This window comes from Heterocephalus glaber, unplaced genomic scaffold (genome assembly GCF_053883595.1).
Source record: "Heterocephalus glaber isolate CG9 unplaced genomic scaffold, H.glaber_assembly_v1.0 deba00001606, whole genome shotgun sequence".
Taxonomy (NCBI): Eukaryota; Metazoa; Chordata; class Mammalia; order Rodentia; family Bathyergidae; genus Heterocephalus; species Heterocephalus glaber.
In genome coordinates, this window is record NW_028258377.1 from 34,700,481 (window position 1) to 34,722,145 (window position 21,665).

A 21,665-nucleotide genomic window follows, 5' to 3' on the forward strand; every position below is an offset into this window, starting at 1 on the left:
CAAACCCTGACTACAACTAGTTGTCTCCGGCATTTACATCCCACTGGCTTCAGGACCCTGGGTAAATAACAACCTTTATGGGCCTCACTGCTCCTCTTATAAGAGTACCTGTTGGACAGTGTTGCTGTAGGGACTCTACAGGTAAAATGCTAACCCAGTGGCTGGCACGAAGAAGGCATTCTGCAGGTTGTGCAATTACTGTACTACTAGCAATTATGCCTTTTTTTGAGGGTTTACTTTAGGGTATAGATGCTACATACATGGCTTGCTTGATACTAGTTTCTCTTCCTATATTCGTGTTACATGGCAGGCATCCGTATCGATCAAAGAATTTTTTGAAACAAAGCCTAGATGTGACCTCAGAATCCCTCTCAACATAGACTCTAACAACACTATTGATCAATCAAAGCCAGCATATAACTTAGAACGGATTCACCACCCATGTAGTAGGCTAATTAGGGCACAGAACTTGGGGAATATGCACTGTTTTGGTTCCAGATTCTTAACTGTGTTCTGTGACTAGGGGGCAGCAATATACCAATTGATATCATTATTAACCAAGAACTTTAAAGATCTCATTAAGTAAGGAATGACAGTTTTCTTCTCTGGGACTTGATTTCCCCAATTATTAATTGAATAGAATAGAATTGCCCACAGGTCCATCTGGTACCCAAAGTGATTTTTTAGGAACATTTGTTAGTTAATAACACAGTCACATTGGGACAGTGTGGTTCAGTGGCTAGAATACTTGGGTTGGAATGAAAAAACAGATTAAGTTTCTTCCCATGACACTTGAATATCCTGAATCTAATTGAATCTAATTTCTTAGCTATGGGTGGACACCATAATCCTTGTTCTGTCATCGGTCACAGGTAAAACATAAATGAGACCATGGCCTGAAAGTGCTTCAGGGCTGGACGTAGGCTGTATATATTTTAGAGTTAGCAGTATTGTTGAGTGAACGGGGTTGTTCCCCAAGTGCATCTGGAGTTGGGGCATAGGACTGGTTTTACTGACAGTTATTAGGTATGTCCTTCACCCTTTGGTTGCAGGCTAACAATGTCACGGAATTGTAATGAGATTTTCCTACTAATTAGCAGGGTGAGGTTAAGCAAGTCAGGCTTCTCTTGAAAATGACAAGTTCTGACCAGGTGACAACACAGGCACCTTTTTGCTCTGGTGTATTGAAAACAGATGACTGTAGCCATGGACCCTGGGCTCAGTGAGGGCTAAGACCTTGGTCCCTTTCCAGACTGTCCCACAGAACAAAAGTCCACTATCAAGGCACTATAGTAGCGCATCCTGCAGTGGGTTTCTTGGGGCCTGGGGTTTGCTCCGTGACCTTGCAGTGAAGACCCCTGTGAGTCTGCGTGAGGCCCCCAGCCTGCTGGCTGAGGCAATATGGGAACTTGCTGTGCCAGCTCCTTTTGCCACTTATTAGCTGTAGGACCCCAGGCAATTACCTTTACCTCTCTGAGCTTCATCTACAAAATGGGGACAGCAATCCCTGACGGATCTCTAATGAGGGTTAAATGAGGAAATCCCTCTAGGGTGTGCCTAGCACAGGACCTGGTTCATAATGGGTGCCACGTCAGTGGTAGCAATTGTTTATTATTTTCATTTGGTCAATATGTCTCAGCTCCATGTGCTTTTTGTCCAACTCCTAGAATAAACATGTCCACTGCCCAGGGTTTTTTTCTTTTGGGCATATGTCAGAGTGGTTTCCTTTGCATAGGATTTACTTTTTCTGCTCAGGTCTGACCTGGCTTTATGATATCTAGAAATGGTTTCAGGTCAACCCTGAAGCCCTAATGGTAATGGAGCTGCCATTCATGTTCTCTGCTTTTCCTTTATTTTAGTTGCTTTATCTCATGAAGGTGCTTGGAGACAGATATTATTCTCATTTTAAAAGTGAATGGAAATGACATCAAAAGGCTAAGTGGTCAGAACATGTAATGTCCCGAGCCAGGGCCTAGACCGGGCTGCCCCGAGTCTGCGTCTCTGTGTGCTCTGCTGGCCCTCTTCTGTTCACAGCTCCAGTGGAAGTGTTTCACCACCTCCCCACTCCTTCACCTTTTCTCTCTCTCCAGGCAGTGTTGAGCAGATTGCCTAATCCACTTATTTTTTCCAGTATATCATCTTCTTATTCATCAGGTTAACCAACATTCCCTGAGCTCCTGCTGTGATATCCCGAAGGGAACTCAAAGAGCAAGGTTCCAACCTTTTCCATAAACTCTTCCTAGTTGATTGCTGGCTAGACTGATGAGTCTTTGTGGGAAGGGAGAAGGAGTTGTCTTTGATATTTGATAGCCTCTGCAGCCCCCAGGGAATTAGCACAAATTAGTACGGGGAAGGGGTCTGAAACAATGTAGGAGCTTTGAAGCAGCTGCCAAAGTAGAAATGTATATTTCGCGGGGTCTGTAGAAAGTGTCTTCACCAAGCCTTCCTTACTCTCAGGCTGATCAAGAGAGCAGCGCCGGACTCTCGAGGCCTCTGAGGAGAACCTGGAGCCTGAGCTCTGAGACGGGTCACAGGGCTCCCTGTGAGAGCATGAAGTGACTGTTAGCCCTGGATTCTAGTCTATCCCGGAGCAGAGAGCTTCTGAGGGGCAACATGGGCAAAATCCTCCCCTGAGCTTTTCAAAGATGGAAATACTGAAAACGGTTGAACACCCTTAAAAGTTAACAAAAGGGGGGAGCAGATCCATAGTGATTAAATGGAGAGTCATGGTGTTCTTGTCTGATTTGTGTCTGGGCTTCCTTGAAAGGGGAAGTTCTGTAGTTTCCCTGCCTGCCTGTCATCTGATGCTCTTTAATGAGAAGGAAGCTTTAATGGCAGTGGTGTTTCTCTTGTGAAAGTGCCTCAGGATGAGAGGTGGCCTTACCCTGAAGAACTCCTTCGTGGATCCTGCTTCTAGGGTCCCATAGGCGATTTCTGTCTGCTTTGCTAGGTCCTCTGCACTCTCGATGGGAGACACCATCCTCTCCACAGTCAGGAAGGCAGCCAGATTGGCGGTATAGGAGGAGATGATAATCAAGGTGAAGAACCACCAGACCCCACCGACGATGCGTCCGGACAGGGACCTGCAGGCCAAAGGGAAGGGGTGTCAGAAGCATGCACATCAGTTGCAGAAGGCTATGTGGAAGGGCTGAGAGCCGGAGCCAGGCTGAGCCCTGTCAGCCGAGCTGTCAAAACGCATTGCACCCTTTCTTTCTGTAAGCAAGATGTGAAAATTCAAATGTCAGAGAAATTCCGTGTTTCACTCCTCATCACAGATAAGGAGCTATAGGGTTGCTGCCCTTCAGTGGTGATAAAGCCCAGAGGCACAAGTTCACACTCCCTTTACACACACACATATACGCATCAAGGCACACCTCAACAGCACACATATGTCAACACCTGTCCACAGAAATCACAAACATGTACAAGCATCCTTCCAAATGTTACATATACCAAATATTTGTGCATATATATGAATTCAAATGAATTTGTATACATGATAAACACATTTGATTGATCCAGAAATATTGGCCAGGCTGTCTTCTCATTATTACCCTCCTGGCTTCAAGGGTCACTAACATGATGGCCTAGCCAGAAGGGAAGGAAGACTATGTTGGAAACTGAATGAGAATATCCACACTCCAGCCACCGTGGGGAGTCTCATCATTGGCTGCACCATTCTCCCCGCCCCCACACACTGCCACAAAGAAGATTTTTGTTGAAATGGAAAGATTACAAAGGCAAATACAACAATCATAGATGAGGGGAGAAGTTTATCCTTGAATGATTCTTCTCATTCATGCCCAAAACAATGAAGAGAGGCATAGACTGGTCAAGTTCCTTGGCTAGGTTATTTCCAAGTCCAGAGCTTCTGAAAGACACTCCAGATGATCTGGTTGTTATATGGGGTGATTTTGTGTGGTATGTAGACATGGCATTGTTTCATCCTGAATCACATAGTGAGAGTTGTTTGCATTCTGTTTCTCTTCCCATCTGGTTAACTTATAAAGGCAGCTTCATCCCAGAGCTACTTTGCTTTTAAACCCTTTCTAGCATGTGCCTCTGGCTCAGAGCTTTTAATAGGTGACAGCGATGAACTAATACCTAATGTTAATCTGAGAGATCAGCAATCCAACCTGAGTTTTACAGATAAAGAAGCTCAAGAGTCTCAAATCACACAGGGCCTTGGGAGCGGGACTGAGGCCTGCTGGCTCATTCTGTTTTCCACACTGTTTTCTAGACCCTGCTTGACCCTATATCTTTTTCTCACATCCTTCTGCATTTTACTTGATCTGAGTTTCTTTGAGGTTACTTTCCATGCCATGCCGACAGTGTTCATTCCAAGAAACCTGACAAATACTTTTTATGCTTGCTATGTGGGAAACAATGCTAGGAGATATTTCACATTCAGAGGACAATAGAAACAGGAAATATCCAAAGGAAAGACCAGCAGAGTGGAGCAAAGCTAAGTCATGTCCATGTGGCTAAAGAGGGGACACATAACCAGAAGAGAACATGGGGAGACATGTTTCCTGAAGGGTTGGCCTGAGACTTGATCATGTGACTTGACTTAGGAGCATCTGGCAGATGTTCTCGGAGAACAAACTTTAAATAGGAGGAAGACATTTTTGATGGCTAGGGTAGTGCTATGTTGAGATGGCTATCCTGAGAATGAAGGAGAGTGTTCCCATTTCTTAGGGTGTCCAAGTTGTGAACCATTTACAGACGTGTTGTGTTTGGTAGCTGTTTTTCATCCCCGAGAGTGCCAAAGACTGGGGACACAATTCTCTGAGACAGAGGAAAGGTCAAGTGACATATGGGCTGTGGACCCACTGCCTCCTCTCCCACCCCTCCCATCTAGGAGAGCCTGCGATTTGAAAGTATAAGAAGATGGGCCAGCATGTATGGTGTCTCTGGAATGGTACAGCAAAATAGCTATATAAGACAAAACTACTCCCCCATCGCCTCAGGACTAGTACACAGTTGGACCCACACTAATCTTTGAAAAACCAATCCAGTGCTTTTTCTCACCTTGGGAGGTGACAGATATGAGTGTTGACACCATTTGACACCTTTCCTCCCTCTGGATGATCACGATGACATCTGAACTGGACTTCTTGCCTCCATTTGTCCCCTGTGGTCTCATTCAACTTCCTAATCAGTGCTTTACAAAGCAATGTGAGCGATCTTTTGAAAAATATTAATTGCATCCTGTCAATCCCCCGATTAAAACACAGTAAAAGCCTTATTCTTTTTTTTTTTTTTTTTTTTTTTTGGTACCGGGGATCGAACTTGGGTCCTTGCGCTTGCGCAGCAGGCGGCGAAACCACTGAGCTAAATCCCCGGCCCCGAAAGCCTTATTCTTAATACTTGGAATAAAGTTCAAACTTTCAGAACCGTCAGGGCCCCTGTTTGGTGACCATTGAGTTGCTTTCCTGTGTCACCCAGTGACAAATTTCTGTACTTTTGTCATACTGGTCTTTGTTTGGTTCCTCATGTTCAAAAGACTCCCACCCTGAGCATATCTTGCATTCTTCAGACCTCATCCTAACCGTCACATTTTAGCATTCAAATGTAAGACTGGCCCCGTGCAGCTCTCATGGCAGTTGAAGTCTGACATCTTTGATTGACTATCTGTGTGCCCTTGGACCAGAAGTTCCATGAGAAGAAAAGGAATCTTTCAGCTCTTTTGTCCAGTGTTATATCTCTAGAGCCCAGCATAGAGTGAGCTGTCAATAAGAATGGATACATAAATGTAGCCTCTATTACTACTGGCAGCTCTATTTACATAGGGTTAAAGAGACTGAGAAGAACATTAGGATCAGGAGAATCAAACACTGCTCATGGTCTGGGTGTTTAGATTGATGACACCAAAGTAAATGTTCAGGATGGCTGCCTCCTTTTCCAGTGTTATTGAACTGAGAGACACTATCACAGGTCCAAGGTTATCTGGTGAAGCTCAATGGCCTCCTAAGGCTGAAAGACCTAAGGCTTCTTCTCCCTTGCTCTCTTTTAATTAATATTTGCCTGCTGAGTGTTGTGAGCATCTTTGTGAGCAGCTTCCCTGCATGGTATTCCCCACATCCCAACTTCCTTAATGAAGATATCAGAGAAAGACTTTGGTTCTAATCAGCCAGGAAGTATCACCTGTAGAATAGCTGGTGGCCTAGGGGATAAGGCTTTTCCAAATGCATTGTAATTATGTATCTTCATTTGTGTCTGATTCATAAGATGGGAGTGTGAGCGTGAGCCATTCTTCCCACCTTCAGCTTAATCCTGGTACAGGTGGATCCTGGCCTGTATGTGAGAAGAGCACATTCACCCAGGTCCTATTAAAGGCAGGGAGCTGGAGTTATCAGAGGCCAAGACTGGCAAGGAGAGCCTTTGCTCTCTCACTAAGCAGCCCCATCACCTTGGGAAGTCACATGTCCCCACGGGCCTCAGTCTCCGTGCTCTGAACAATGGATAATGGTCCTACATTGAATGGGACTTCTCCCATGGTGAGAAACTAAGTCTTTTGGAACTAGAAAGACTTAGTTCATCCTTTTCCCTTTCACGGATATAAGCTTTTGGAAATAAACTGGTACAGGGAAGGCTTTTTGAACAGTGCTTTTGAAACTGAAGGCATTATTTTTATGGTGATCATTACTCTCCCAGGGAACCACAGGGAAAAGCAGCCTTCTTCTTAGTAGGGAAGGAACAGCTGTGATCTGGAGCCCTTGGAGGGCTGCCCAGTCACCTGCATTTGATTAGTCTCCGAACTTGGCAGCACGCTTCCTAAAACCCTCTAGGCGAGGGTGATTGAAGAATCCCAGACTTTCCTCCAGAGTTGGCCACAACTCAACTGTGCTCATTGGACCCATTATCTTATATTTACCCCACTTATGGCCCTGAGAAATGGGTGAAAGAGGTATGAATAGATTACTCCTGGACATCTTGAATCTATCTTCAGTTTTTATCTCATGAACTCTTTTATAAATTTGATTTGCTTCCCACTGATACCTTAAAATGCTAACATCCCAAGTTCAGCCCTTTGACTATGTAAGACCTCTCCAAAAAGGCTTTTATCCCCCTCTTATGGAGGAAAGGACTGTGGTTCAGAGATCTAAGATGACTTGGCAGAATCACATAGCGAGGCAGTGGCACAGCTGGGACTGACCATGGAGATTCCCTGTTCCTTGTCCAGTGCTTGAGCCCCTGTAGGACATTAGTTCTTTCACGAAATTCCAGTTCATTTTGTGGGTAGACATGGAATTCTTCGAGCCATGATTCCTCCACAGAGCCATCACTGATTTCTTTAAAACTCAACGGAACCCTGGGTCCACAGCCTGGCCACCAATGTCTCCATAGGATTGAAAATCTCTTGTCGTCTATTGCTACCTGACAAATTACCGCAAGCATAGCACCTTATAACAGCACACATTGACTATCTCACAGTTACATAGGTCACAAGTCTGGGTTAGGGCAGCTGGATCCCCTGCTTGGGGCCTCACTAGCTTGAAACCAAGGCGCTAGCTGGGGCTGAAATGTGGGACTTCGGTTGCCTTTCAGGCTCCTTGGTTGTTTGAATTCATCCCCTTGTGGTTGTAGGAATGATGTCACCATTTTCTTACTGGCTTTGGCATGTTAAATCCCTCTGTTCTTGGAATCTCTCTGGCTTCTGCTAGCTGCTTTTAATAAATACACCTGACTGGGCCAGGCCCACCTGGAAAAATCTCTGTGACTTAAAGTCAATTGACTTGGGACTTTACATATGTGAAGTCTGAACAGCAGCAGTGCACAGGTTAGTGTTTGAGTGAAGAAACAGGAAACAGGAATCTTTAGGATTGTGAGCACTACACTATTGTTTTATTCATATTGTAAGCATTTCTTGCATGGAAGGGACTGTTGGTTATGAGGGAGATAAAAGCGAATATACCACATGTCTCCCTTCTGTGAGTTCACTGTTTAATGGGGAAGATAGGTTTCAAGGTCAAACATCATGGATTGCCTATAAAGTGCTTAGCATAGTATCTGAAATGTAGTAAGGACTTAGTTAAGCCACCATCACCATCTTATGTACATATCATAGGCAATAATTGTTCCACCTTAATTATGTGACAAGGAAGAAAGCAACGCTAAGGAAACACAGAAGCACTTGCTAATTACTCGGTTGGCAGAGGTCAGGGAAAGTCATCAAGGGAGGAGATACTCTGCTGGGTTTTGAAGTATAGGTAGGTGATCACCAAGCAGAATAGGAGCAGGGCTGAGAAAAGGCACTGCAGATCTGGGAAAGAAGGAGGAAGTGACTGAGTCCTCATCTCCCGTGCAAACTTCCTGGGTGTTTGCCCCCCGCCCCGTCTTACTTTTCCTATTGCTGAGACAAAGTACCTGACATTGAAAGTGAGAAGGAGAAGGGTTTATCTAGCTCACAGTTTGTAGAGGTTTCAGTCCATACCCAGCTGGCTCCAAGGCAGGGTGGATGGTAGGCAGGCAGCGAAGAGGAGAAACAACAAGGGGCATGCAAAGCAGCAAAAGCAGCAAGGGATCCTCTACAGCATCTTTCTGCCCCCTTTACCTTAGCCAATCTATCAGGATTAGGGCGATGCTCAACCAATCAGTGTAGTGGTTTAGTAATCACACGTCCTTAATCCCAGCATCATACACTCTAGATTCAGCCACCTCTGAAAAAGCCATCTATGACCGCATGAGGCTTTAGGGGGACAACTAAGCACAAGCCGTAACACCCCCTAACCATTAAGCTATTCCTCTGTATTCCCATGATGCCACTGCCCTTCTCTTATTAAAGTACTCACCACTGGCTGTATTTATTGGCTTAAAATGTTACTATGCCTGTCACTTATGATTTTATTAACAGTGGTGATGGTGGGCTGAGCTGCAGCAGAGTTCACACTGCATAGGGCAGGCTGACTGAAGAGCTGGGGAGCCAGAGTGGTCGGGTTTGTCGATCCGTAGGGACAGCGCGGTGGGAGAGGGAAGAGGGCTCAAGTGAGAGTTTGTGCCTGCTGGGTGAATGGACTCTGATGTGGTCTGCTGCTGGGAACCTCTCTTGTACCGGATCATCTCTGTCCCTTTAGTTAGCAAAACCCTAAATGTATCACTGAGTCCCTGGCTCGATGTTAATGGAAGGTAGTAAGAATGTGACCCGACCATTCTCTGTGTTCTGAACGATTTTTGTTCTGGTCATCGATTAGGGTTCATGCAGGCCTTTACCTGTGTATTTACAGTTTTACAGCTTGGATTGCTTTTTGCTCTAGATCAGGCCTCAGTAAACTTTAAGTCCAGGTATTAAAAATCTTTAAGCTCTGTGGCCCTTCTAGTCTCTGTTATCCTCCTCGTCTCTGCGGCTGTAGTGTGAAACCAGCCACGGGCATTATGTACACACATGTACATGGCTGTGCTCAGGCAGCACATTAGTTATAAAAACAGATGGCAGGCTCAGCTTGGCCTTCAGGCCACAGTTTCCTGACCCCTGCTCTCAGTTCCTACCGGGAACATCAGCAGCCATAGATAAGTTAACACTCAATTGGCAGCACAATGTTATCATCTATTCAGTCATTAGCTCTTCCACACAAACACTCAGTAACCTCTATCAGTGATTTATCTGATGATTACTTTTGATCTATCCTGAGGGTGAAGGTAGAGGGCACCAGTCAAGAGAGGAGCTCAGGAGCCAGACTAAGCAGGAGGGAGTCCCATCTCGTTTCTTACTGGCTATATGATGTTGGGCCCGTCACTAGATCTCTTTGTGCTTAGATTTTCACAGCATGGAGTAATGGTAGCCTTCATCTTAAAGGAGTTCTTAAGGATAAAAAATGAAAATAGAAGTGGATCAGGTAGCACGGCACCTAACACAAAGTAAGCACTTCTGATGGAGGTGCACAGGCAGTATGGGGACCAACAGGCAGGGCAGAAGGCTAGGGGAGAGTGGACCCCAAGGGCAGGGAGCCTGCTGGAGAGCAGACACTTGGGGCCTGTGGAGGGAGGGGAAAGTCATTAAAAAGCAACCAACTTTTGATCTCAGCAGCGTCCTCTCCAGGATGTCTCTGACAAGGAGTCGGAAGCGGACCTTCTTCTTTATTTCAAAAGCATGTCCTGTTATCCCCAAGAGGAAGGGGACAGACGGGACACCTCCTGTGTGCCTTCATGCGGCTGAGCACAAGAGGTCACTGAGCACAACCTATTTCCCTTTGTCATCTACTTCAAATGCTATTTTTAAAAAGTAATGGAAACAGGAGCAAGAAGGCGCAGGCTCAGATGGCCTGCCTCTAAATGACTGGGAGGAAAGAAGTCCATCTAATTATGGAGCTGAGCTATGTTCAGAGAGAGGCTCACTCGGTATTAAGCATTGAGATTTGCAGACCAGGGTAATTAGCTTCGGCCAAATGCAACAATCCCGCTGATGAGGCCACTTCATCCAAGATGCTGCATCTCAGTGGCCAATCACTCCATTTGTCACCAGCTGCAAATCACTCAGCACTTCCCTGGCAGAGCTGGAGCGATTCATTTTAATTGGCCCAGCTGCCGGTCACTGTTCCAACACTCCAGCTGGGGAAGGGCCCTGAACCCTGGTGGTGAGTTCCAGGGGTGGGGAATGGGTTTGGACAACTGCTCTGAGGAAAGCCCAGGATACTGGAAGCTAGTTTATAGTTCTAGCACTTGCAGAGGTGTGGTTCAAAGAGGAATGGACTTTTCTTTCCAGTTTTTTCCCCAACTGTGTAGAATCGAGAAGTATAGTGTGGCCACAGTTTGCAAAATAATGGACGTAGATTCATGCATGCATTCATTTATCTTTGCTCAATTTCCAAGCCTTGGTTTCCATATCTGAGAATGAGAGATAATGAATCCCATCTCATGACTTGCGATAATTCAATAAATCACATCTCATGCTTTGCACAGACACAGCTGGGCTTAAAATGTCACTTGCAATGGTGACAGTGACTCCTTCTGGAAATACTTCTCTTGGCTTCTAGGACTCACTCTCCTGGATCTCCTACTGCTCCTTGCTTGGTCCTTCTTAAACTCTTTCGTTGTCTCCTTCTTTTTGCTTAACCTTGAGCTACCGTATCTCAAGTGAGTGTAGGCCCTTAGCCTTCTTGCCACCCTTTTCTGCCATCTTGCCTTAGACACGGCCTCCTCCAGCTCCTTGACCTTTACACACAGATTCTAATAACTCCCACATTTAAAAAACAAATTTTACACCTGCTCTTTATTTAGCTGTAAAAGATGTTTTGAAAACTAGCATCAATTTAAGCACACAATTTAATGTAGAGTTGTTGTGTTTATTTAGGGAATTTAGACTTGGAAATAAAGTTTATTGACAAAGAATTTAAAAAAGGTTTTGCCAAAGCAAAGGAAATAAGCAACGAGATAAAGAGGCAACCAATAAAATGGGAGAAAAGTTTTTCTATTTTTTGATGATCAGTATTCAGAATATATGAAGGTCTCCAATTATTCAACAACAAACATCCCTTCAAAAATGGACGAATGATCTGTATAGAGACTATCAAAGAATAAATTCATCACAAATGGGAAGAGGACCAAGACATTAACGCCCACATGGGAATCGCCAGCCCCAGCCACGTTTTCCAGCAAGTATAAAATTGCTTAATTGATACCTCAAACTTGAGATGTCCAAAGCAAAATTCTCATTGAGCCTCCACCGGAAGGCTTCACATAAATACATCTAAACTTATTCTTTCCCATCTTCACATCTTCACTTCTTTTTGCAGTTCCTACAACACATCAAAGTCTTTTTTACCTTAGGTCCTTTGCAGTTTCTCCCTCAGCTTGGGACTCCTTTCCCTGAAGTTGTCCCAAACCTTCCTTCCTCTACCCTTTCTTACAGGTTTCTATTCAAATGTCACCCCCGCCATATACATTGTTCAGAAGTATCATTGCTTCAGCTACTTTCTCATCCTCTCTATCTTACCTTCTTTTCTTTTGTCATTGTCACTTAGACTTATAAATGTCTAAGTGATATTTGTATAGGCATATATTTATTGATTTATTTACTTATCATCTATCTTCCTCCCGTAATAGATAAGTTCATTGAGGGAAAGGGTCTTACCAGTGTCATCCACTGCTATATCCGTAGCACCTAGCACAGTGCCTGGGTCATAATAAGTACTCACTGAACATATTATACAGATGGACATATACTACAGATGAATGGTTATACACATTTATTCAGGGTCAACCACACATCCAGCATGATGTTTCCCATACTTGAGCTCTCTTGTCAAGGAAATGATTTTAACAGGAGAAATGTGATATACACTGAAGCTGCTTAGTAGCTGTTCTAAGGTGAAAAGATCAGGTAGTCATTGATTAAGTGCTGAGAAAATCAAAGTTGGAAAGGCCACGTTCTTGTGGGAAAAAACTGTAAAGTCTTCCTGGAAGAGATACCGTTTCAGTGCGCTCTGGCGGGCAGGCTGGCTGTGGGCATTCTAAAAGATAAAGACATTTCCCAGAGGAGGAACAGCCTCTACTGTGATTTAGGGTGGGACAGGAATGTGGAAAGGAAAGAACTTCGCTTTGCCCACAACATATTAAGCACACAGCGGCACCATTCCCAGAATACCAACTCTGGGCTGCACAATGCTCTCCGCATCCGTTGTTCTAATTCCCCCCCTTTCTTCAGGACAGTTAGGCATATTGCCATTGAGAAATGAGTAAACGGAGGTGCAGAATGATTCAATAATTTAGTTGAGGTCACAAAACAAATGATAGAGCTTATCTATCATTTGGATGTGAACCCAAGTCTGTCTGACTCCATTGAAAATAGAGTCAGCTTTGACCTCGGGCCAAAACCCCGGTATTCAGGGTTTACTTTTTCAGGTCCCAACTGCCACTCCCTACCTGGTTCCTCAACACAAAGGAATATTTGGCATCCTGGATGTGTTAAAAGTGAGACTTCCTTCACAAATATTTTTGGGTTTCAGTTCTTAGAAAAAGCCTTTCTCTTTTTATAGCTGTCTGCCGGACAACCCATAATACCAAACATATGGTGTCTCTGCTTCCAGAGCCATCTTCCCCCCAGCTCCTGCTACCCGCTGATCCACCGGCTGGCTTTCAGAGGCAAGATGGGCTCCGAGGGCCCGGGCCCTGCCTCAGTGGGCCAGGTGTGAGCCTGTGCTGTCATCTGTGGCCCAACATGCCTGGCATTTGATGTCCTCAGGGTTGGGAGCATATTTAAATGTGGTATGCTGTGGGACTTTTAAAAATATACCCCCACCCCTCAGCAAACAGGAGATAAATGAACAGTGTGTGCTTCTGCTTTAATTAACGTTTGGTTCACTTCAGCACAAGGCACTTATTAACAGGAGCTATTTTACTTAAAATAACCAATGGAAAATCACCCATTTGCCAGGTACTTTTTCTGCTATACCCGGCTCCCTGCATGCTCAGCTCCTCCCTCCCACTTATCTTCAACTGAGCTCGCACAGCAGCCCTTGGAGGCTGGACCAGTCTTCTTTTCTCTTCTCACCAGAAACTCCCAGTCTTCAGAGGGACACTCAGTGCTCTCAGAGCCAAGCAAAAGAATTACTAAGTGGGAGTTGAGCAACTGTACAGACTTCTTCCTCCTGTTCCTGCCCTGCCTTTGTTAGTTGTGATTTGGGCAAGCTATTTCCCTTCTGGAGCCTCAGTGTCACCGACCTGTGAAATGGGGTCACAGCAGGAATGGACCGAAGGGCTCTGCAGCTGAGCTGCCATACTCAGGGCAACTAAGCCAGAGTGGACACCCGAGAGATGCAGTTACTACTGCTCGGAAATAAAAGATGCTGTGGGAAGAAGTTTAAAATAAAGTATTAAGTGAAAAAATCGGGTTATAAAATACAGTATGTTGCCCCACTTAAAAACTCATGCTTGCTAGAAGTGCATATCTAGAAGCAAGTAAACTAGGATGTAATGGGAATCACATAGGTGCCCGGATTATGGGCTTTATTGTTTTTCCTCCTTACTGTTTCCCGATCTCCTAAACGAACACCTACAAGTTTTATAATATGTGGAAAACCCAGACAGAGTGGTTAAAGGACAGGCTATGGGATCATCAAATCACAGCTTCTGCTTGGGAAATGATCTAGCTTCTCTGAGTATCTGTCAAATGGAGCAGCTCCAACTCACGGTGGCCATTTAACAAGGATATCTTTAAAAACACTAACTTGGTGAGTGGTGAGTGATGCGGGTCAGGAAGATGGAAGGAAGCCACCAATACAGGCAGGGCTGTGAGTGAGAGTGTCTGAAGGGCTAGTGGGGAAGCTGAGTCCAGGTTGAGGATAATGCAGATGTGTGGACAATCTGGAGGAACATTCTAGCCAGAGGAAACAGGAAGACAGACGTCCTGAGTCCAGACAAGGCCTCACATATCAAGGTGGTGGGCAGCAGGGCCTGAGTCTGGAGAGCAAGGCTCGAAATAGAGCAAGCAGAGTCCTGGGCTCTGCTTAAGTGTGGACTCTGGGCTTCATGATTACGAGGCCAGCAACTCCCAGCCTCACTTCCTTGGAGAAGCCTCCCTGGCTCTGCATCCTCTGCTCACTTTCTCCAAATTCTCGTACTTTCTGTGGGTCCCCTCCTTGTTCTGCTTTGTAAAAAATGGTTATTCCTACAGTAATTTATTAAATCATTCAGGGATGTTAGATTTCTTCATAATCCTCTAGAACCTAATACAGTCCCAATAGTTGTTGAATGAATGTGAAACTCGATTAAGTAAGCAATCTGTAATGCTTTCCTTAGTGCTATCGAAAGAGGGAAGATTTCTCAAGGTAATTAATTGCAAAAGCATGATTGCAAAGGAAGCATTTATTCTGAGTCAGTAAACTGATTTCAAAAACTTTAGAAGAGTGTAATTTAAAAAAAAGATAATCCCAATACATCCGTAATTCATATATAGTCATATAATCATGTTTCCTCAGAATCTTTGCCCTGAAAAGTGATTGACATAGAGCAAATTGTTGCATAAAGTTAAAATAAAACAGTGCATTTCTTTAAAAATAATATAATAGAGTGATATTCTCAGATTTAGACAGGTCACACTCTTGGTGAATTACTGTCATGACTTTTCCTGAATTCTTACCTAGCACTAACTTGGAGTCTTTCCATTTCCCCTAAGGGTTTGACCACGAATGCCTCCCTCTGACAGGGACAGATCGGAGATGCTCAGGGCTTGCTTGTGGTCATGCAGGAGTTGGAAGAGGGGCTGAGGAACGCTACCCTTGCCCTCAGGACATGGGAAGGGCTCTTCTTCCCCACTTCTCAAACAGGAGAGACCAAGCTTCGTCCAGCTCTGCCACTGTACCTTCACCTCCGAGTAACCACCCTGCTCATTTAGGGTGGGATTATCTGTCTCACTGGTCACGGGCTGTGTCGCAGGCAGAATTTTAAGGGGGGCCCATGATCTGTGCCCCGGGTGTTACTCCCCCGATTATGTTACACTCGGTTATAAAAAGGAAATTTACTTTTGCAAATGTAATTATGTTTACGAATCAGTGAAATTGAAGGCAGGGACATCATGTGGGTGGATGTGAGCTAATCATGCAAGTCTTTTAAAAGAAGACAGTTTTGTCCAGCTGTGGCAGTAGAAGGATGAGAGAGGCTTGAGAAGAGAGATTTGGTATGAGGAGGGTCTCCGTCAATGAGCTGGAGGGGCCTCTAAAACCTGAAAGTGATCTCCACTGATAGTCAGCAAGAAAAAGAGGATTCTCCCCCTATACCTAATAGGAATTGAATTCTTCTAACGAGAGGAATCAGTTTGGAAGAGGACCGTGAGCTCCACAAGAGAGAACTCAGCTGGTTGCCACACTGATTTCAGTCTGGCGAGAGAACCTGAGCAGAGAATCAAATTCTAACATCTGCTGTACAAAATTGTGAGATAATATATGCATTTTTCTAAAGATAAGTTTGTGTTCATTTGCTACAAAATACTAGAAAACGCGTATAAAGTAGCTGTGAATCATTCAGCAATGTTCTCTTAAACCGTTATTACGTCTAGCAGTTGAGGGTGTCTGCAGTAACCCCAGTCCCTTACTTTAGCCCCGTCTTCCACTGTTCCCCTTTATGTTTTCTGGACAACATAGTAGTTAAGAATAAAGATTCTGCTGTCAGGGTTCTGGGGATCAAAAACCATTCTGCAAGAACTAGGTTGGTGACAAGGTACTTCATCACACTACTCACAAAGAGGGGGACAGAAAATTAGCCCCCAAAGACACCTGTACCTTAATCCCTAGAACCTGTGAATATATCACATGGCAAAAGAGACCTTTCAGATAGAATTCATATTAGCGGTCTTAAGACATGGAGATTATCCGCGTGAACTCTGGAATCACACTGGGCCTTAGAAGCAGAAGAGGAAGGCAGAAGAGTTGGACAATTAGGTGAGACAGAAGCGGCAGAAATGCTTGGAAGCATGAGAGGGACTGGATCTTGCATGTAAGACAGAAGAGGGCCAGAAGTGAAGGAAGGCAGGTAGGCATCTTCCAGAAGCTAGAAAGTGTCCTTAGCTGATGCTATCGAAGAAAAAAAGACCTTAGTCTGACAACTGTAGCCACCAAACTTCTGCCCACAACTGAATGAGCCACTGAGCCAAGGAAATAGATTCCCCCAGAGTTTCCTGAGAACACTCCCTTGTCAACGTCTTTATTGTAGCCTTCTGGGACTCTGCTGGACTTCTGACCCACAGAACTGGAAGATAATATATGTGTGTTATTTTATGCTTCTAAGTTTTGTCATGGAAATTAATACAGGGACATTAGCGATAAACACATGCCAGTTACACAGGACCGAGACTGGCATAGAGTAAATGCTTGTCCATTTCTTCTTTTTGCTGCCATGTATATTAGACATTCATTGCTCTAGCCACACTCATCTTTCTGTTCCTTCTAGGTGCTTTCATTAGAACGCATGCTTAACTTCTTATTTTGCTTCCCCATGTATATTCTTAGATACTCTTCTCAACTTCAAAATCCATCTTGACATCTTCTCCAACCCACTCAGCCAGTGTAATCTCTTTCAGTGTAATACATTTTTGTCACCTTTGTTAGATATTACATTTATTTAAACTTTAGGTTGCATGAAGGGTGTTCTCCCTTTATTAAATTCTACATGCTGTGATATAACAAACAATCCCCAAGTAACAAAATCTTGGCTTTAACCATAAGTATATTTCTGTCCAAATATTTTTATACAGTAAGAACTTAACATGAGACTTACTTTTACAACACATTTTTAAATGTGCAAGGTACTATTGTTGCCCATGGGTGCCATGTTGTACGGCTCAGCCCTAGTTCACTCATCTCGTTTAACTGAAACTTTATGCCTATTGATTAGTAACTTCCCATTGCTTCCTCCACCTGGCCCAAGCAGCTACCATTCCATCTTTGATTCCACAACTTTCATTATTTTAGTACCTTGGATAAGTGAAATTATTGTATATTTGTCTCTTTCTGTGCCTGGATTATTTTACTTCATACGTCCTAAAAGTTTATTCATGCTGTCACACATTACAGACTTCTGTTAATTTTTAAAGGCTTTTTTAAAGGCTAAAAACTATTCTCTTTCCTGTATTACATAGTACATTTTCTTGCCATTATCTGTCATGTACATTTAAGTTGCTTCCGCATGTGGCTACTGTGAAGAGCAGAGCAATAAACATGGCAGTGCTAATACCTCTTCCACGTTCTGGTTTCATTTCTTTTGGGTAAGTTTTCCAAGTGGTATTGCTGGATCATATGATAGTTCTATTTTAGGTTCGGTGAGGAATCTTCATTACTGTTTTCCGTAGCTGCTGTACCATTTTTCATGCCTACCAACAGTGTGGATGATTCCAACTTCTCTACATCCTCCCCAGGACTTGTCTTTACACGTATATTTCTTACTAGTGTCATATGTGTCATGGTGGGTGGGCTGGGGGGGGTCTTTTCTCTTTCCCCTCTGGGCCCAGGTCTGATAGAGAATCTGCCCTCTGGCACATCTCGCTTCCTAGGGCATTTCTTTTCTTCCTCCATCACTACTGCAACTCTATCAAATGCTGTGTGCTTGACGTTGACTAAGTGTGAAGCAAAGAACAAGGATGGCTCAGCCTCTGCCCCGTGCTTGGGAGTCTGCAGCTGTGTCCTGTTCTCCTTCAAGCCTGACACTCCTTCCTCCCTGACCTCACTCCACTTTCCTGCTTTCCACTCGCTCCCTGCTTTTATAGTCGCCCTCCTCCCCCTTGTAGAAGCAGATCACAAAGGGCAGGAGTAAGATCTTCTACTCTTGAGTTCTTTGCAATCCCTGATATATTAGATACTCAACAGATGTTTCCTGGGTTGAACACAAAATTGAAAACAAAATTCTCTGTAGATGCCAAACATTTGTTCTCTGCTTATATCCTCCATGTGTTCCCCAAACTAGTAAGTTCGTAGAGATTTGCATATGCTTTGCCAATTTATTTCAGAGAATATCAGCTCTCTACCAGCATATATTTTAAAAGATTAATAAGATCATCAGCTGTACACCTTATAAATCAATTCAAACATTGCCAAAGTAATATTTTAGACTTTTTTCTTACAAGAGAGTCCACTTATTTTTGCGACTTTCACTAAATCGACAGTTCTAATCACAGTCATGAAAATTTAAGCTTTTAAAGCTGTAGCAGATTAGAAAGGAATTTTTCAGAGATGTCATAAAACTTCTCCCCATAAGTGAGATCTCGTGTGGTTCACTGGTGGGGCTGAGTGAGAAAAGGAAGCCCGTGGGAAGGAGAATGGACTAGGGGACAGATTGAAGGGGGAAGGCACATCGCAGGGGCCTGTCTGACTTCTAGAGGAGGCTGAGCAGATCGCTTGTAATTTACGGCAGGTGTGAATTGATCCAGTGGGAATGTCAGAGAAGAGCCTGCTTTGCTTTACATCTCTCACCACTCTCAGCCCCTACAAGCTGAGCTTGAGCCCAGACTCGTGCCTGGCCTGCTGTCAGGAATCTCAGCAGTTAACAGTGAGTCAGCTACAATGCTGCCATTGACATTTATTTAGTACATGGTCATCTCAGGCTTTCTAGGTGCCAGACCTTGGGCCAACACTTCCCGGGTATGGAGGAACAACCCTCAAAGCTGAGACTGGAAGACTGGAAGAATGAATTCACCAAGGACAGGGCAGAGTGGGGGGGAGAGTCCTCTGGGCAGAGAAATGGCATGAGCCACAGATCTTAGGAAAGGGAGGGAAAGAGACCACCCCCCTCCCCCTTCATGGAAGAATGGAAGAGCAACATGGCGGGAACCCTGGTGGGAAAGTGCAAGGTAGTGGGGAATGAGGATGAACAAGAGGCCTGGCATGCAGACACCCAGAAGCAGTGTGCAGCAGAAAGGTGGCGAAGGATGGAAAGCAGAGGGTGACTCGAGCCCATTTTCCCCTTTTCCTCCATACTCCTCACTGAGTGTAGAGTAAACTGGGGAGAGGTGACAACAAGAACAGAGACATGGAGATGAATAGGTGCTATTGCAGGTGCTGGGGTCAACAGTGTGCGTTACACTGAGTGGAACAGCAGGGGTGGGGGCAGTGAACACGGGTAAGTGGGTGCAGGAGGTTGGCTTTCTGTTGAAGATAGACTGAGTACAGCTGGAGAAGAGGACTCACTCATTTGTTGTGGTCTTTATACATAGGGCTCTGCTTTGTGCCAGGTGTTCTACAAGATGCTTGTATATTTTCCTCATCTCACTTTGTGAGGAAAGTAGAGCTTTGCTTCATTTTATGAATGGGGACACTGAAACTTGCAGTTTAGTGTCTTTCAATCAACACACAGCTAGTCTGAGTCTGGCGTTCTTCTTTTAACAAATATTTTATACAAGGAAAGAGCAAAATAGAAGAGAGATAAATAGGAGTTGGGGAGAAGTTCAAACATTTCCCCAAATTACACATTCTGTTGCTTTAAAAACTTTCAATACAAGGTATGCTAATTTATTTCATTTACACTAAAAGTTTATCTTAGTTCATTGAAAAGAAAGTTTGTATTATCTGTTTGTTTCTTTTTTGTAAAAATCTTTTTGGTTTATGTCATGCACTAACTACTTTGAAGATAATGACGCACAGTGTAATAACTATTATTATTCTCTTATCATTTGGTGCTGAAAATGTTTTATTTTTTCATAAAATAAAAAGAAAAGCAAAATGTTCCAGTAGGATCTTTTTCAAAATCGCTGATGGAGAATCAGCAGCCAGAACACCTTGCAAAATGATGTCTGCAGCCTTGTTCTTTCCAACCTGCAGGGTGACTTCCAGGAAGTTCTCTTTCTGCATTCAGTCTCAGTGCTTGTTCCTTCATCGCTGCTCCTGGAGAGCTGGGTCTGGCCTGTTCCCATCCCTCAGTCCCTCCTTGGCACCTCAGTGATGATGGGAGCCCTTGCAAACACCTTTCCTTTAGCTTCCTAGCAGTTAACATTGAAATGAGCAATAGAAAGCCCCTGGGAATGAGATGGGTAGGTCCTGGGACAGAGAGAGAAATGCCTGAAATAAAGGCGGGGTATCTGGTAGACTGGAGCAGGTGGCTGGGGAGCAGCTGTGTTACCTACTTCATTTCAAGTCCGTTTCCCCAGAGGGGTAACACTCGCTGCTCGCGGGTGTTGTAAGATCAAATTCGACACGAGATGACCGTGCTCTGAAAATGAAAATGCTTCCTGCAAATGAGAGGACACCAGTTCTGATGTCATGAGTAGGAATCAGAGGCACAATGATGGAATCAGGGATCATCAAGGTCTTCTTGATTATTTTACAGGTGAAGAAAACCAGGCTGAGGCTCAAAGATATTAAATGACTTTTCCCCAAATCACTCTCGAGATTAATGCCGGAGCCAGGTTTAGGGGGACATTCTCCACCTTAGGATGAGGGCTCTTTCCACCATCTGACTGGTGGGATAGCACACTAGTTTTCAGGCAGGTGGACTAAGGCTTAAATCCCTAGCTTTGCCACTTATGAATGACATGGTCTTGACCAAATTATGTGATCTTTTGGAATCTATTTGTAAAAATGGAATAGCCTTAGTTGTGAACTGCAGGGTTGTTAGGCAGATGAGGTGAGGTAATATTTACAGGTACTTGGTAAACAGTGATGGGCAATATGATAATGACAAGATCTTACATGACACGTTCTCCTTCTGTATTTACCCCAAATGAAGATTAACCTGAATTTCAGAAGTTTCTAACCAATACCTCTTTGATTTTCATTTGGTCTCTTCATCTTTAACTTATAGAACCAGGAAGGAGGTCAAAGAGAACATCCTTCCCTAATGATTCTCAATATTTACTCTAGGCCACCCAAAAAATCCACTGGGGAATCTAGTTCAAAGCATAGTCAAAAGCTGTGTGGTACCATGTTCCAGTGTAACTGCACATTTCACGCAAATAACCGAGGAAGGGAGGAGGGAAAGATGGACTCTGATTGACAGAGGACTAGAGGGTCCATTACATTTGTGCTGTACTATGCTTATTCAGAGATATGAAAGGCCTAGAAAATTCAGAGAACTCAAAGGTGCAAATTGACCTCACTCTAATACCATTAACGATAATAGAATCATAGAACTTTTGCAAAAGGAGTGGACCAAGAAATAGAAGTGGGGGGAGAAGAAAAGACAGGGGATTAAAAAAAGAATTAAGATGTGTTATATACATGTACCAACTCTCCACAATGAATGTAATG

General features: G+C 44.1%; 1 protein-coding gene across 2 annotated transcripts in view; it reads right to left on the reverse strand.

The window, feature by feature from the left end:
• Gria1 (glutamate ionotropic receptor AMPA type subunit 1) overlaps nucleotides 1-21,665 on the reverse strand; it is a 309,950-nt gene that overhangs the window by 44,555 nt on the left and 243,730 nt on the right. For both annotated transcript variants that reach the window (XM_004836538.4, XM_004836539.4), the window contains exon 12: nucleotides 2,885-3,083. In XM_004836538.4, coding sequence (XP_004836595.1) covers nucleotides 2,885-3,083 — 199 coding nt within the window. The remainder of the gene's footprint in view (nucleotides 1-2,884; nucleotides 3,084-21,665) is intronic.